The sequence below is a fragment of the Diorhabda sublineata genome, chromosome 7 (assembly GCF_026230105.1).
Source record: "Diorhabda sublineata isolate icDioSubl1.1 chromosome 7, icDioSubl1.1, whole genome shotgun sequence".
Taxonomy (NCBI): domain Eukaryota; kingdom Metazoa; phylum Arthropoda; class Insecta; order Coleoptera; family Chrysomelidae; genus Diorhabda; species Diorhabda sublineata.
Window position 1 is genome coordinate 11,066,278 of NC_079480.1, and position 18,578 is coordinate 11,084,855.

The 18,578-nt window shown below is 31.4% G+C and overlaps 1 protein-coding gene across 1 annotated transcript in view; it reads right to left on the bottom strand.

Moving 5' to 3' along the window:
* Positions 1 to 2,006: 2,006 nt before the first annotated feature.
* Positions 2,007 to 18,578, bottom strand: part of LOC130446551 (RNA-binding protein fusilli) — a 199,712-nt gene continuing 183,140 nt past the window's right edge. Inside the window, exons 11-12 of the mRNA XM_056782884.1 lie at positions 10,715 to 10,929; positions 2,007 to 8,153 (exon numbers count right to left, since the gene is read on the bottom strand). Of these exons, the coding sequence (XP_056638862.1) occupies positions 8,010 to 8,153; positions 10,715 to 10,929 (359 nt within the window). The 3' untranslated portion in view covers positions 2,007 to 8,009. The remainder of the gene's footprint in view (positions 8,154 to 10,714; positions 10,930 to 18,578) is intronic.

Consider the following 18,578-nt stretch of genomic DNA (forward strand, 5'->3'; position numbering starts at 1 on the left):
CCAGTTTATGGTCAACTCCGGATCAACTATAAGTCGAATTGCTCTCTTCTATGTTGAGTTGAGCATCCTCAGGATATGCATGGGAGCCGATCTCGATATGAGCAATATTTTGAAGGTGGACGAATCCGAACAACGACACCAGTGTGCTATCGTCGGCGAAGCTATAGATCGGGTTTGCAGTTTTGTCGAGTAGATCTTTGATGTACAGGAGAAAAAGAGTAGGTGACAAGATGCATCAGCTCTTTCTGAAGTGTGTCCATCCATAGCGACCTGGGGGGATAGGTCTTTGAGAAAGCTACTAAGGCAGTCGATAAGTGAGGACGGCACACTGTACAATCTTAATTTACTTAAAATGTTGGTTGCTGACCTTAGAATTGACTGGGACTAAAGCAACCGAACGGTAACTATTGGGAACCGTCGTTTTTTCCTTTTATTGATATGGATTGAACCTAAGCAACTTTCCAATCTACAGGGAAGAGCGACCTCTTTTATATGATAGAGACTTACTTCAGCACCCACTTCTTTAAAACGATTGACGGTATTCCATCAATGTCAGTGGCTTTATTGATGTCCAAGCCTTTAAGAAGTTTTGACATATCTCAGTGTCGCAATTCTATTTCTTGCATAGATGTACCAACTCCAGGCAGACTGGGTGGTAATTTTCCTCGCGAATAATCAGTTGAATTTGAAGCAAACATGCGATCATCTTCTCCATTCAAAGGTGGGATATTTTACTTACAAAAGCCTTTGCTAACTTGATTCATTTGGGCAAAGGAGAAGTTTGTTTTTCATTCTCTTATTATATCGATTCTTGCAAGAATCTATGATCTGCTTGCAAATATTGCTCGAGATGTTTGTTTGTACAATAGTCGGTACAAATATTTGAGCGTCATTTGCGATAAACAGCATTGTTACCGTTGACTGCTCTAGTGCAGTTTTGATCAAACCATGGATTGTCTGCAAAGCCCTTGAAGGAGTGAGGAATTTAGACTTCCAAAACTGTCAAGATTTCTTTTGTTTGCACACAATGAAAGGTCATTGGAATTGAGGCGAATATCAATCCAAGAGCACATGAAAACGAAATCCTTCAGATGCTTCCATTTGGTCTATCTATAATGCCAAACTTCACATGGTCCAGGTGGTTCCTGAGTATGTTTTGAAGCTTATTTGGGTTATTTCAAAAAGTTGGTAACACGCTACTTAATTGTACAAAATTATTCTGTAAATTTCATATGCAATGTAGGGTGTTTATGATATTTAAATAAAATATTCTGGACGTAACAGAGTGATATTTTTATTATTCATTTTTAACATAACAAAAACAGTGTAATAGAATTGGAAAATTATCAACTAAGTATAGTTAGTAATTCTGTATCTTCATTATCAAGTAGAAAAAAATATTAAAATGAAAAAAAATGTAATAAGCAGACAAATAAAGATACAGAATTACCAGTTTGTTCTAATTTCATAAATCACATATAAAATACCAACATTTCGATCTTTAATTCATTTACTTATTAGTACTTAATGTCATTGGAGAATAGTCCTACATCTAGATACTTAAATAGGTACTTTTATGTGACTAAACTACATCAGGTAGATTTTATCTATGTTCTGAATATATTAGTTATTGTTTTTAAATATATATAATTATTATAAACTTAACACGTAACAACAATAATTATAGTTTTTTTCAATATGAACAATTTTAAGCCACTTTGGCTATATTCTAATTACGGCTGACTATATCTAGAACATAACATTGCACATTAGTCCTAAAGAATTTGAGCGTTAAGAAACTAGTATTTCATTTCAAGTAATCAATACTTCAATAAGGAATGGAAGTGTCATCAAGAATCCAATTTTTCAGATAATTTATGAAATATAAGGTTTTGAGTTGAAAAAAAATGTAACACGTTCAAAATTGTAACACATTTTCATGATAAGTATTTTAAGAAAAAAATAGTTTACCAGAAAATGGTAGGAAAAAAATTTTGTTGAAAATCGTCGTAGAGATAAGTATCAAATTACGTGTTTCTTAAGATCTCCAATTTATTTCCCAATCAAAGTTTTTTGGAAACGTCATCGTGAAACGGTGCCCTACCCTTCCTTATTACTATTATTTCGGGATTTGTTTGATCTATTCACGATAAAACAGACAGATAATTTTGATAAAAAATTAGTGGAGCTCCATAAACATAGGTAATACATAAATAAATGTATCAACAATTTTAATGAATAAATGTTTGAATTCTTGTTTGTTTATTTTTACAAATTAAAGGAGAAATATCAATTTTCAAAATGGAGAGAAGATATTCTTTATAAATATGTGTTTATAATGTATATCTGAACTATGTATAAAAACTTTCTCTTCCTAACAAGGACATCATTGCAGAACAAAGTCAAACAGTTTGCAATACCTGAAATCGATATCTGGGAAGATTAAGCACATATCCTTACTTTTAAAAACACCTAACAACATCTAAAATAATATTTCACTTTTTTCAAATATAACAAGACACATCATTTTTCATGATAACAGAATTATCGGAATAAATAATGCATTGTGCATCAACCCTTTTACTCGTATATTAAATGAAATGAGATACTTGTTTAAATTGGAAAATGCTCTTTATTTTCTTACACAACTAGCTTTGTAATTTATTACTACATTTTTGAAAGAAAAAGGAAAACTTTGGATTAATTTACGAGTATATATACCATGTTTTTATTCAAGAACTACTCTTTGATCCGATTTTATAGACCAAGAAATTTCAAGTATGAGGATTAAAGGAACTTTATTGAATAATTTATTCAAAATTATATTAATTACTTTGATTGTATGATTATATACAACAATTCAACGTGAAAATATATTTGTTAAATGTCATTTCCTTTGTAATTTGAAATCTGTTCAATATAAAATAATTGATAATATAACTGAATCTATCAAAATATACATATAAGGAATATAAAAAGAGCACTCAGTATTTGGAGAAATTCGTTGATTTTTAAGATATTATTACTTAAAGCTACATCACAAAATATTAAAAGAGTTTTTGCGAGGTTTATACAGTGCTATTAAGAATTATATGCACTGCATCGCCTTATTTGGAAGACAAAGCAATTTTGCTGCTCATTAAAATAATTGAATTGTATTTAACTTAAATGTCTCTAATAGTACCTAAATCAATAAAACTATGTAACCTAATATTTTCCTGCCTTAATCATACAGTAAATAAAGTTCTGAAAAGTAATTTATTTATCAAAAATAATATAAATATTGTTACCACTCATAATCATAATCGATATTTTAGAAATTCAATCTAGATATAGAAGTAGAAATTACTGACTACTATCAGCAGTACAAGAAGTGGAAAACTGAGTATTAGTATTTAAAACAATATACTAATTTCAAATGTTTCTGAAAATATCAACACAAAAAATACTACCGAAGACAAACCAAATTCTTAGAAATTCAAAACTATCTGATCAGTACAACAAAAACATAGGTATAAGTAATCATTTTGTATGTTAATTAATCATATTTACCCAAAGCAAAAACCATAAGAATACAAGAATTTCAAAGAAATAACACGTAATTTTAGAAGTTCAACTAAATATTTATAACATTGTTTTTTGGAAGGACTTGAATAGAATATCATCCTATATCAAACAACTTTCTGTTCATGCAAATCTGTTCTCTACTGTTTAACTTGATATTGTTTAATATGTGATAAAGCTTGTATAATAATTATGATAGCTTCTGAATGTAGAAAAAATGAAAAGTATGGCTTAAAATACGAAGAGATCCAATAGAGTAATTGAATGAAATGATAGAAAGTTCATAGAAAATATGGTCATAACTGTAGAATGAACAAAGATGTGTAGCTAGTTAAAATAAAAATAAAGAAAAACGGTTTGTACAAAACTTCAAGAATATTAGTATACCAAAGGGAAATTACACATAACAGATTGTCTAATTCCAAATGTTTCGTGATATTGTAAAAATTTGTTATTCATACTTTAGATAAGAAAAATAAAACGTATATTCTGAAAACTTTCATAGAAATTAGGTAGGTACAAAAATTAATATCGAAATTAATAAATATTGATCCATGAACTATACTACTTTGATTAATTGACACATATATGAATATATATTAGTTGTTGAAGAAGTCTCTCGAGGAAACATTCTATGGAGACACAGCTAGACTAGATAACGTTTAATATCTATGGAAAATAAAATATGTTATACAATTGAAGTATTCCCACACGCCTACCACATATTCCTTTAACCAAAATATATTTTAATTTAAGTAAATCAACTTTGGTCCAAAGTCGTTTACGTCTGGAATTGGAAACTAGAAATATGTATATGTTATTCACTCAATAATTAGAAGACATTCATATCTATACCATAAAACAGCAGTTCAAGGTCCTGAAAATAATCCTGAAATGTGGATGGGTTTGTTGTTGATGAAACTACCTGAATGGAGTATTATACCCCAACAGATGGATAGGTAGAGGTAATGACTTCTGTAAATTAGCCACCACGTTATCTAGTCCTTTATAATAGCAGTTTCTTTTGTATGAGGACCTCACTTCTCGGATTAACGACACATGAAACACAATTTTTAACACGTATTCAACATGAATTTTAGAAAGAATACAATTTAATTTCTTTTATCACATAAATCTATGTACGCGTATGATTGGACAAACATTTTAACGATTTTTTTAACATATTTATAAATTATAGTTATTCATGTTCCAGTTATTTATAAAATTATCAAAATGCCAATTTTACGATAACCATATTATTAATCAATTTAACTTAGTCTATTTTCTTGCCAATAGACATTAGTTGAACATTATATACAACCATGATATATTTATTTGTTTATAGTAAAAATCATTGTTATTTTGTGTACAATACTAAGTTACATCCACTTCCGGTTTTATTTTTCTCTTAAAACCATTCACCCAATTATACTAAATAATTATGCCAAGTCTTACGGCATGTGCCGTCTCGAATTTATAATGAAGAAACTACTTGAACATTTTAATCTAATCGCTGCATAAAGTCCAAACTAAGCAGCTTCAGATCTATTTTGGTTTAAGGAACATTTGGTAGGCATGTCTAATGACCTGTTTACGGACAACTTGTAGAATGAAGATGACATTTCACAGTGCAGTAGCCGATATTTTTCAATTGAATTTGTTGTTCTGAGAATTTTAAGAAAGATTTTGTTGGTTCATAGTTTTTGCAGTTTTGCTTTATTTTGGCTACTTTTAACAACAAACGTAATAGTTTTTGAACTTTTATAATATGTAACATTTAGAAAAAGAGTGTTAGTTTCAAACTAGGCTTAGTTTATCCTATTTTTGATCCCGACGATGAAACGGAGCCAACATCCATGCTTACTGATCCAGAAAGCCAAACATTTACCACTGCAGCTTATAGCCTCGTAACATATTCAACAACTTCAACTCCGTAGGCGTCGACATTTTCAGCCCCACATCCCTCAACCACGTCTTCTAAAACTTATGTCGAAGAAGGTAACTCTTCAAAGACAGTTGTTTTACCTTTCATTGTCAAGCCTCTGCCAAAACTTCCAGGAAAATCGTCCAATCCCAAGCGTGGACACCCTGCTCGAAAAGCCGCAAGAATCAACCAAATCAAGAAGTCGAAGGAAAAAGATAGAAAATTCCTTAACAAAAGATATCAAAAATGGCTGCAAATATGATTAAGCGGTTAGATATTCCAAAGAATGACTCTATGAAGAAATATGATGAATCTAGAAGGAAGACAAGTTGTAAAAAGCAACTGTTTTTAAGTAAGGAAAAAAGGCCAAGGCTAAACCTTCTACAAAATATGATTCATCTGTCGAGTACGACATGGATGTCACTTATATATTGACAGTTGATGAAAACAGCGCGGACTGTGTGTACTGCTGTTAACCGTACAAAAATGATACAGATGGGGAGCATTGGATAAGATGCATTCTTTGTCTTAGATTAGCGCATGAACTTTGTTCTGGATATGACAAGAAAGGTTGGAAGACTTTCATGTGTGACTTCTGCAACCAGAAGTAGCCTATTTAAAAATCAGCCTAAAGAAAAGACAATTTCGTATGATCTAATACACAAAAAAAGATTCGTTTTAATTTATGACAGCTTACTATTTTTTTTTAATTCTTTTTGTACCTTTATACTGTTTTTGTTAATATTTTAAATATTTTTAATGTTGTTTCTAGCCCATATTTGTACCTTATCCGCTATTGGGAGCACTTATCATCCGATCAAGAAATTAAGAAATGTAGTAAATTTAGTTTAATCATTCTGATAGTCCCAGATATTGTGAACAACATAAGAAAGTATAATTTTAGACTCTTTGAGTGTAAAAAAACATAAAACCTACTGAGTGGCATAAAAAAAACAAAAGCTATCCGATGTTACCCTACATTTAAGAAAAAAGAATGATCCCAATCTCATTTAGAAGAGACCAGTAAATAAATGCTGAGGAACTTGAACACAATATGATTATTTGTAGTCGTCTTGCTCAATTATCTTTTTGCAAGAAAATTGAAAAAGGAGGTATTTTATTTATTTTTACATGACATTAATATTTTTATTAATTGTGAAATTAATCTAGTTGATTAAACTAGCTATAACAAATATTAATAACAGATATTATTTAAATTTGGGCCTTAAATCTTATTTTTCATATACTTACTACGAATATTCTTCAGATAGCTGTAGGTACTGATAGCTTCCGTCTTTAATTTTCATATATTGAAAATTAGTGGTATTGTCAAAGTTTTTAAAGCAAATCATTACAGTTACCCAATGGCTACCACATAATTAGAAAAATTATTCTTTAAGGATTACTTAATATAAGCATACATAAATATACATCTGCAATATCTTAATTAATTCAGCTTATTTAACAAGGTGTCCTATTTCGTTTGGACCATGTATTTTCAATTCATACATTTCAGAAATTAGAGTGATGTATAAAATGTAAAACTTTTCAATGGAGTTGCATAATTGGTAATCTGTTATAAAGTATTATTCCTCAGTTTTTGCAATTGGGACAAAAGAAATAGGTGCGTCACTGAATTTGTAAACAAATAAATAAAATTCAGTACATGATTTGTCATTATAAAAATTGTGCTGAGTTCATGAACATTCCAAGCAAATTTTAATAACTAACCACACTGCTAATAATGATTTTATTCACTATATTCAACCATTTATGCTTCAATTATTAAATTTGCTTGTTATCTTCTATATTCTCTGGTTCTGAAAATTTCTTTATAACGTTATTTCATAACGAATATTTTCTCATAAGTAGTTCTTTCATATTTTCTAAACCAGTGGCGCACTTATGTTATTCATGAAATTGATTAAATAAATATTTTGCACATCACCCAAGATAAATAGAGTAGTTTGAACTGAAATATATTCTTTATCATGTTATTTATAGATATATGTAAAAATGTTTGATACGTGCAAAAATTTTAGTGCATAAATAATAATTTAGGTAGCTAAACTATAGGCAAGTTTTGATTATTACAAAATAAAACAGCGCTCAGTAAATCTTAACTGACAACGCATTTTAGAATTTAGTTGAAAAATATATTTTATGTTAATGTATACATTCAACTGAATTGAACCGATATATAAATAATGTAATAAATTCATTATATTTGAAATCAGATTAGAAAAAATAAAATTTATGAAGTTATACACACTTATGTGATCAACACATATCAACACCAATATTATTACTATTGTTATAAACATTGTGTGATTCGTTTTCTACACTTCATTTTCTCTCTGAAACTATATATTTTGTGTATGTAGTGTTTTCTAAGTAATTAAACTGTTTTTGTATATAACATAAAATACATTTTTGATTTCACATCTATCAAAAATATTGCAAATACTTTTGGTAGAGCTGATTACGGAGATCTACTAACTACATTAGTCTAAATTTATTTCTATATTATAATCTCCACGTACTGGTTGTGAGAAAGGCTCGTTCTAGTATCTTTTTCCGATTCTTGTCTATGCAACTCCGCTAAAAGTCGTGGATCGATTGGAAGCGGTGCTAGTTGTGGCAGAGGAGCACATTCAGGCGGTATCTGAAAGTCATAATTCAAGAGGATCGTCTTATAATTGTTTGAGAGGTTGTGAAAACGTTACAGGTATCACACACAACAATTGAAAAACACTTAAAATGTCTTGGGCTAGTTAAGAAGCTTGATATTTGCGTACCTCACGAATTGAAAAAAAATCATTTAACACAAAGAATCAACATTTGCGATAAGCACCTTGAACGAAAATAGAAAACGACCAGAATTGTTAAATCGGAAAGGTAAAAATGCAAGGCCTCACACATTTTTGACAACTCGTGGGAAACTATTAGAGACTGGCTGGGAAGTGATGCCACATCCCCCAAATAGCCCTGATCTGGCATAATCTAATTACCATTTATTTATCGCACCTGATTCAGTTTTTTGCCGATAAGGACAAGAAATTTTATGATCGCGAAATGATGAAAACTATTCTTTGTTAAAAAGTATTTTATTTTATACTACAAAACCGAAATTGCCAATAGATTTTGTTGGATAGCAGTACTGTTAGTTTCAAAACATTTGTGGTTTACTGGCAAAGAACTTGGTGACATGACTTTCAAGTCTTCTTTATTGTACAGTTTTTTTTCCAACAAAAAAATTTCACAAAGATCAAAACAAAGCATAATCAGACGGTGTAAAACGAGTGGTATACGGTGGGTTCATTGAAATTTCCCAGCCTTGTTCATTCAATCTTTTGGTTAGATTAAGTCATCAAAGATTGTCGTGATGGAATACATCGTTCTCCTAAATTCCCTGCTAGGCCAAATTCTGGTAGTATAGTACTGAATCGACGAAAGACAAAACTCATCCTGTTCCGTAAGGGAGATAAGCCTCTACCCTTTAAGCGGACACCTACTCCTTGGCAGACTCAAACAAGAATTCAAAGACACCAGTGGACTTTCTATTAAGCAATTCGGATTTAAAGAGGAGCAACCGAAGCCGTACCCTACTACTACAACATTGAAGATTATGTGCAATGGTCACACTTTACGTAAAATACTCAACTCAAATTATACTCAACAAACTCCGAAAAATAGGAACAGGCGAGAGCTTAATTAGAATTTCATTGTTCTAACTCGCAAACGGAATAATACTCGAAGCTGAAAGATTATCGACGGCCAAATTGTTCAACATGGATATACCCGTGGGTGCAGCATTGTCAGGTTTTGCGAATAATATTGCTTTAGTACTAGTAGCAAGTGGAAAGTAAGTATAGACTTATATAGCAAAAAATACGATACAAAAAATGGTGGAATAGATGCAACTAAAAAAGTCCAAATTAGCACCAAAAAAGACAGAAGCAGTTTCCCTGATAAATACGGAGGATAGCGCCAATCCATTTTGAATGAATGGGCAATGATTGATTAAAGGGAAACAACTAAATACCTAGAAGTACATTTAGACAGGAAAATGACATTTAAATGAAATGTTAACAAGATAATAATGAAAACTGAAATAAAAACGTTCCTGACATACCTTAACTGATGCTGAACGTCGGTGGATCCAAATCAAGCAAAAGAAGAGTTATATATGCGGCACCGGAATGGAACTTTGCTACAAGGATGAAAAATGTAACGGATCCGCATTTCAACTGCATATAGAACTATATTAACAGAGGCCGTTGAAGCCATAGAAGACATACCGCCAATAGAACTTCCTGCTAAAGCACGTGAAGAATCCTAGAAAGGAGAGCCCCAGAAAGGCAAATAAAGCAAAGATGACAGAAAAAGTGGAAAAGTATGTGAGATGAACCGGGAAACTCATAGCAATATAGAAACCTAGCTGAAAAGGACACACGTGAAGTCGATTACCACCTGAATCGGGTCACAAATATTTGAAGGCGAAGGGTGGTAAATACTGTGAAGAAGTAGATGACGCTGGGCATACCTTTTTTCCAATGTACAAGGGGGGTAGATGTTAAGAGTGGTGTACGAGACAGAAGAAAGTAGGTATTTTAATCAGACAAACATGATGGGTACTTCGGTAAGAAATGAACAAGGAAGAAAAGGAAACTCTAGATCAACAGTACTATATAAAGAGACAGCTTCGTAGCGATGAAACGTGAGAACGGATTCCTGTGCAAGATCCTGATAAAGATGAGGAAGTACTGAATCTACTGGTTGACCAAGTTTCATAATAGTGTATAATTCTCTCGTGAAAAACTGACCTGAGCGGGGCAACCAGCGAAATATTCAAACCAATACGGATGATACAATCAGTTATAGCATCCCTCCATAAAAATAAAAAATGTTTTGCATACTTGCTGTACTTTGTACCCTTTTTATGGCGTAAAAGAATCTCTTAAAGTATTTATTCAGAATTTCAACTAATTTACAATCGATTATACTTTTAGCATAGATACTACCTAACGTAAATCTCTCCACAAAAATCCAACCTCAATTTACATGAGTGAAAAATGGACCCAGAAGACTCAGTCAGAATATTGGTTCTACTGTTAAAATCCGAAAATAGTAAGTAGTACTTTATCTTTACTACAATGAAAAAATGTATTATTATTATTATTATTATTATTATTATTATTATTATTATTATTATTATTTACTTACTATTTGTTGTTGCGGTTGTTGAGGAGGCAAAGCTCCTGGAGGCGGTATTGTTGGATAGTAGTTTGTCGGAGATACTGGAGGACTGGGATACGGCCAATAAAATATCTGAGGTGGCATGAATTGTCGCGGATCTAGTGCAGCTGCAGCAAGCGGTACTGGCGAATATCCAGGGAAGCTGGGTGCTGGGTGGAAAGGTGTTGATAGAATGTTACCTCCTGTAAGAATAATTGTGTAAACATTTTAAATAGCCATGAATTTTGTTTCCAGTACTAGTGGACGCACTGTTTACACTACAACTATATCAACAAAATAGTGTAAACAGTGTGTTAAGTATGAGTATCATCAACGGATCCAGAAATTCGAACTTGAGTTAAAATCTTATTCAATTAGTTGTTATAAATATAATAGTCTAAATATATAAAAATAAGAGATATCTTCTTATTCTGATTGCAGAAAATCAAATGATTGTATTAAGCAAACAACGTAATTATAAGATAAACTATTTGTGGTCCTACCACGTGATACCGGGTGAGATATCCCTAAAATATTTCCACATGGATTAAATGTGGAATTGTGGATTAAATTGACTTACTCCTACTTAAATATTCTAGAAGTCGTCTTGTTAAATTGTTTTGAAAACCCGATTTTGGGAATCGCATATTCTTTATTTTCAACTCACATTTGGAGATATTTTTGATTTAAACAGTAATTTATAAGTGTTTCTAGAAACCATATTGTTAGGCTTAGTAATATTAACTTTTTGTCAAATAGATATAATCTATGAAAATATTTTTTGTTATTTTTGATAACTTTCAAAGTCCATCTGCATAAAATATTTTGTGAACTCATACATTTATAAGTACAATATCCATCTTTGAGTAGATTTAGTAATACTTCTTATACTCGTGATATCAAAAAGGTGGTCACCCATTGAATTACATATTCTGGATTCAACACGAATAAACATAATTTACCTTAGTACAAATTTGCACAAAAAAATAAAACACTTGGAAAATACAAAATAAAAATTCATTATTTTTCAATCATTTATTTTGTACTTTCCAAGTTGTAAAGTTCAGTTAGTGGTTCAATTAAAAAACTTTTATTATTCCCTATATACTTGTGAATTAATAACTTGTTTTGTTGTTTGTTGACAATAAAATGAATATATAAAAACGTAAGTGGAAAAGTTCAATTTGACGGAACAACCGGAAGAGTTGAGGATTGATATGGGTGTAAGGGAAGGGAGAGTTTTGGTTCCCTTCTGTTAATACTACTCGTGGATAGAATAATGGAAACAACAAAACAGAAGAATAATAAACTGTGGACAATAATTAGCTACATTAATCTAGAGCTAGTGAAAAGTATACACATGGATAAGGATTATATAGAATAGAATAGAAGACATAAGAATGAACGTACAAGTATAAAAACAAAAAACAAAAAAGTGGCAGTAAGCCAAAAAAAGGACTTGAGAAAAATCTACTAATGAAAAGAGAATGAACACATTAGATAATCTGGGTTAGAAATTTAATATAAGGATGATAAATAAAAGGACAGAGATAAAACTGAGAAAAACAGCTGGAAAACGGGAATGTCCGGGATAACAAATGAAGTATTATTAGAAAAGCTCAATCAGAAGCCAATAGGAAATGAAACAGTTGAATAATAAAAAGAGGGATAGAAGCAAAAAGAAATTATAAGAAAAATGAAAAAAGGCTCACAAGAAGGAAAAAAAACAAGGAAAACAATACAACAAATGAATGAAATATTCATAGTAGTCAGCAATAATTCTATGGGTGTAATATTTATATAATTTATACTTGCAATTTTTATTAACTTGATTCAATATTTGTCGCATGAAATTATGACACATCTTAAGTATTGTTATTTTATAGAGATTTTGTAGAGATAAATACTGAGAGAGACTGTGCTTAGTGAATATCCAGTCTGAAGTCCACAATTTTCATAGAGAAAAGCATTGATCATTACAAGTGACTGAAACTATCCCAATTATTGTTAGTTTGAGGTGATAGAAATGAAAAATTAAAGGTATTTACTATGTTTATAGTTGAAACTTATGTGGTAAAAATTTAGCAGCCAATAGTTGTAAGTTGACCGATCGTCGAGGTCAATTGATACCTTTTTGATATTTGTTATCTAACTCCTTCAAAGCAGTATCAAAATACGTACAAAACGAGGATGGTCCCAGAAGTACTTGACCTGACCTAGAGATGGCGGTAGTTGCTTGAAAAATCCCACTGTGTTAAAAAGTAAACAATCTATACAGCATATGTTCCAAGTTTGAAGATGTCACGTTGTTTAGAATTTGCTGCCTAAACAGAAGAACAATCAAAACAATGGATTGAGAAGGAAGAAAAAATGGTTCGGTGGTTATAGATTTTCCAGCAATGAAAAGGTGATGTCGGCAGTTGATGGCTATTTTGAGATTTTGATAAGCTTGACGATTCTTATTATCAAAAGGGTATCGAAAAGTGTATGGAGCTAAAAGGACATTACATTGAAAAACAAATATACTTTTTTCAAAAATTTTTGTGTTTTCTTTGTTGGACCAGATCCTGAGACCATCCATTTTTGTAAAAGAGATATATTTTCTTCTGATGACTGTGATAATGGTCAACAAATATTTGTGGTGGGTTATTTAATAATAAATTTATTGATCGAATATTTCGCATAACCGACTCAATATTCAATTTTTTTAATGATAATTTTCGATGTGCGGTTTCTTGATTGAATTCCATTTCCGTTGGTGGCCCTGTACATTATGGTGGCACGTGAAAATTTTAGTAAACGAATCGTTCATATTTTTTTCAGGAATTCTTTGAACAAAAACCTCATTTCGAACCTGGTTAGGGAACAGATGAGAGGAAGAGACCATTGTAAATGAAAGTTCATGAAAATCATTCATTTTGAAATTTAATATTTGTATCGATAGAGCATGACGAAAGTATTCTTATTTTCAACATTTTCCACTTTGCTATAAAATATATTAAACAAGTTCTATATTTGAAATATTCTCTATACCCACAGGATTAGAAAAAAAGAGATGCTCAATATTTTATATTGAAAAAGTGTGTATGTCGAGCAAGTTATCAAAAATTCAATGTAGAATTCAGGAGTTTACGAAAATGGATACAGAAGATAACTAGTTGTCGATCTCGTTTGATATATTGGTTTCAAAAAATTTATTGTCGTATTTCTACGGTTCTAGATTATTATTTTTTTGGGCAATTTCACTCAGACCTTCCGGTCTAAGAGTATTTTTCAAATTTACCAAGTATATTTACGTATTTTACTTTTCAAATTAAATTTCCCAATTGTGCAGATCTCTGACGTAAATATGATTATTGGTATGATAGAATGGAAGTTAAAAGCCAAAAGAAACGTCTTGTATGAAAAAATGTCCATTTTAACACCAAAAAATATTATTCACTGAAATAGAAAGAATTATACTGCATTCGGAAAAAGTGTAGAGTAATAAATCAATCCCTCTTCTGGCCACCATAACCGTAGTCACATTTAAGAACAATTTATTATTTTATTTTATCAAACAAGCAAATGAATCCAACATTCATTTTCTAAGAAATTTATTGCATCAAATTCAAATTCAAATCAAAGGAATGATGTTGATAGGTAAATATTTCACGCCCTTTATAGTATATACCTATAACAGACAGGTTAATTTGAAAACTATTTGTAAAATGTTTTCTGGGAAAAATGAAAATAAGGTACATTTTGCAAGCGGGTAACAAAAGATTAAAATATGAGGTATACTTAAATGGTTATTGACAAGTTTCAGTTCAAGAAAAAGTCCTATAAAAGAAAATTCCCAATACACAACGCAGTGTTTGTCACATAAACGTTTACATAACCTTTGAAAACTATACTCCAATACATAAAGTGAAGCATGCACTCTCTGTTAACGAGAAAGCCATGGCTTTAAATGTATATGGTGCATTAAAATATCAGTACCCTTCAGTGAGTGTGGTATGTGTTCGAATATGACAGGTCTAGGAAAATCAACGGTCTACAAAGTTCTTAAGGAAAGGAAAACAAGTGGATGTTTAAGTGGTCCAAAATCTCGGTCAGGAAGGCCAAAGGTTTACATCGATGAAAATTACAAATATGCAAAAGTCCACTCATGTTACTTTAAAAAGAAAATTCCTACTATTGATAAAATTTTGGCGTCCTTTTTGGAAGACGGATGGCCAACAATCAGCAGAAATAAGCTTTGGCAGGTTTTACATGAAGTAAATTTTTGTTGGAAAAAACAACGTGAAAATTCATATTTAAAAGATTCCGAAGAAATTGTTTGTTGGAAATGGTCTTAATTACGGACGATTGAAAAACTCTGGGAGGATGGAAAAACTATTTTTTATTTGGACGAGACTTGGGTTAACAAGGGGCACACTGTAGGAAAAATATGGCAAGATAAGGCGGTTAACAATTATATACAAGCTTTCTTGGAGGGACTATCAACAGGATTGAGAGCTACATCAGGAAAAGGCAGGCGATTAATAGTAACACATATTGACAGTGACAGTGCTTCTGTTGATGGTGGCCTACTGTTATTTGAATGAAAAAAAAACCGGTGAATATCACGAGGATATGAATGCAGATTTCAGCCGGATCTGTAATTGTTCTTGACAACGCCAGTTACCACTCGAAACAAGTGAAAGTCTACCTACGACGTCATGGAGAAAACAAGACATTATTAACTGGTTAATACAAAAAATATTACATTTAACAATGACCCTATCACTGTGAACTCAATCCGATCGAACTGATATGGGCCCAAGTAGCTCGAAAAAACATTTAAATTAAAGGACTTCAGAATATTACTTAAGGAAGCTTTAAAAAGCGTTACTGCTGAAAACTGGCAAAAATACAATCAGCATGTTATCAAAGAGGAGGAAAAAATTTGGGAATTAGACAACATTATTGATCAAACTGTAGAACCTCTCATGATTAATTTAAACAATTCATCCACTAGTTGTTCGAAATAAAATACATATATTTGAAATATGTACATACTTTAAATATGTTTCAGGAAATAGACAGTAGACTGTTGTATATAATACAGTAATGTGTAGTATATAAGTATGAAAATAGTGTATATATTATAGTAATGTGTAGTTGAGTATATTTTGTATTTTTCATACTTATATGTATATACTTGTATTTGTAAATAATTGAATAAAAATAACTGTATACATTAATATACATATATATAAGCAATAATAATATTTTATTAATTACGAAAAACCCATTGCAACGGCTATGATGGTAAGGGTCTTCTTAATTTTGGGAAGACTCAAAAGTTGGTGTGAAAGTATTAAAATAGAGAGAGAAATAAGGATATCCTTCAATTTTGGAAAGAAAAGAACGGCCATTCGGATTATCTAGGTAACCGCTTAAATTTTAGTACGGTTAATTATGGGGAAAATATATCTTTGTCCAGTTACTTATTTATCATTGGCATATTTAAGTATTCCAAATTTTGGACGAAAAATACCGTACTAAAAATTTCAGGGTTTTGCATTTATGATGAGCATTTATTACTCTAAGCTTTTTCCCAATAGAGTATAATAAAGGAATAATAAGAATTAAGCAGTTGTAAACAAAGTTAAGAATGATAGGTTAAGCAGTTAATAATTTTATTGACTATTCACGTAGTCAAATGTAGTAATAGTTATTTACGTAATTAGTATTTGACTACGTTACGCTATTTCCATAACGTGTTTACATACAATATTTCAACTAATTCCGCGCTTTTATAATATTTAAAAGAATCTTCAATTACAATGAAAACATTAACGTGGAATCAATAATCAAATGGTAATAGTCAAAACAAGTCGGAAGTAATTACTTGAAATATCTTCAGATAGCGAATCAGACATTCCATTTGAAGTAAGAGAGTCTGCAAATGCTGCATTGGGTATTCAGTATTGCTGAAGTAAATTTGGTTCCTGAAGTAAATTTGGTTGCTGAACTAACGTGGATTTCAATTCGATTTTTGTAAACTTTTGTTAATACGCTGTTACTAGAATATTTCCACAATAATATGGCGCCATCTTAATTAGTTCCTTTTCTAATACACTGTTGTCCTTACTTCTACTCTCTATTTAAACCAGTCACTCCTCTCTAATGTGATGAACAAAATAATCATAATAACTTGACCACTTATACAGGATGGACAATCTAATAGACGCCATTTATTTTTGTTTGATTGTATCTCATGTGTTTTTCCGAACATTTGTTGAAATGAATCGATCATTAGACTAGATGAATTGAAACTATAATTTGAAGGTACGTTTCATAACCTAGTACATACTCTACATTTTGTGAGTGAGGAAATCCAGCTCGTTTGATTATTCAGTCATTCGGGCAACGACGAAATGACATCGCTCGCCAAATTTCTATTTGCAAATTCACCTATGGGCACAGAGCTCATTTTTGGTGTAGCCAAAAATATTGCTATTACGTCTCTCAAAAGTCTTCTTGCAAGGCAAGATATTTCAAAATACTTGGCATGAGAAAGGATATGGAATACTCACAGCTAGGCCTCTTGCCTCTCTTAAGAAACAAACGTTCCATTCAAATAGGCGCCAAATTCGACTGGTGACTGAGCTTTCAACCTAACACGGTCATATAAAACACCATCTACACACTATGGGCATCACAGACGATCCAGAATGCCGAATGTACATGGAGAAGGAATAAACTGCAAACAATGTCATCTGTGAATGTCTAGCATTAACATTCGTGCAGTTCAGATACTTGGAAAAGCCTCATAGCTTTCCTATCAAAAGGTTCAAGCCAAAATACCTGATCGGGTTTTTAGAGGACACCGGCCTTCAGTTATTTCAAGTAAGGCAGAGCTTATCAGAATGACCTCCCACTACCACATCCATTTCGCTAAACAATATTTGGAGTCCAATCCACAGTCAACCGATTTAGCTGCACGTGATGAACCAACTTCAAAGAGTGAAAAGGTACTAAAGTGGGAAAGGTTATGGTATCAATTTTTCGTATACGCATAGTTTAATGATCATCAACTATCTTGATGAGATAAAAACCATAAACAGCGGCTATTACAAGGTGATCTCGTTTGAAAAAGGGTGCTATAACATCTAAACTGTGTAACGTGTCACAAATCAATGAAAACGATGTCAAAATTTCATGTATTGGATTCCGCATCCTCCTTATTCTTCAGTTCTGGCCCCTAGTGAGTTTTTCCTGTTCTCAAAAAGATGCCCGTGGTCAGAAATTTTTCGCTGAAGCTGTAATCTAAATACTAAATTAACGTGTGACAAAAATTTGTAGCTTATTCAATCTAAATCATATGGTGCGTGTAAGTTAACTTAATTCCTCTTACATTCTTTGACCTAAAAGAAACTAAGCCATATCCAATAACCGAATAATTTTTATAATAGCTTTTCTAATAATAAATATTTATTAAGTTTTTTGAATCTAACACTCCTTAATTTGATGAGGAACAGATCTATTCATGTTAATGAAAATATTATGTTCGCCTATACGTATAGTCGTAATTTGACTGATTTCTTATGAAACAGACTATACTTTCTAATTTCATATTGAATATTAAATCTCATATTGTTCAGCTCACTATTTTATTTTCAATTGATTCTGTTTAATTTTTTGTTTAAAAAATTATGGGGATATAATTATATTCGTTTTAAGAGAGAATGTAGCTACTATTTACTACATAAACATGCAGCGCTGAAGAGTGAAACCGAAGAAGAGATCGCAAAATCACACAAATAAACAACACACTAAATTAAATTCTGAAGACATCTGTAAATTACTTTTGTACCAGAAA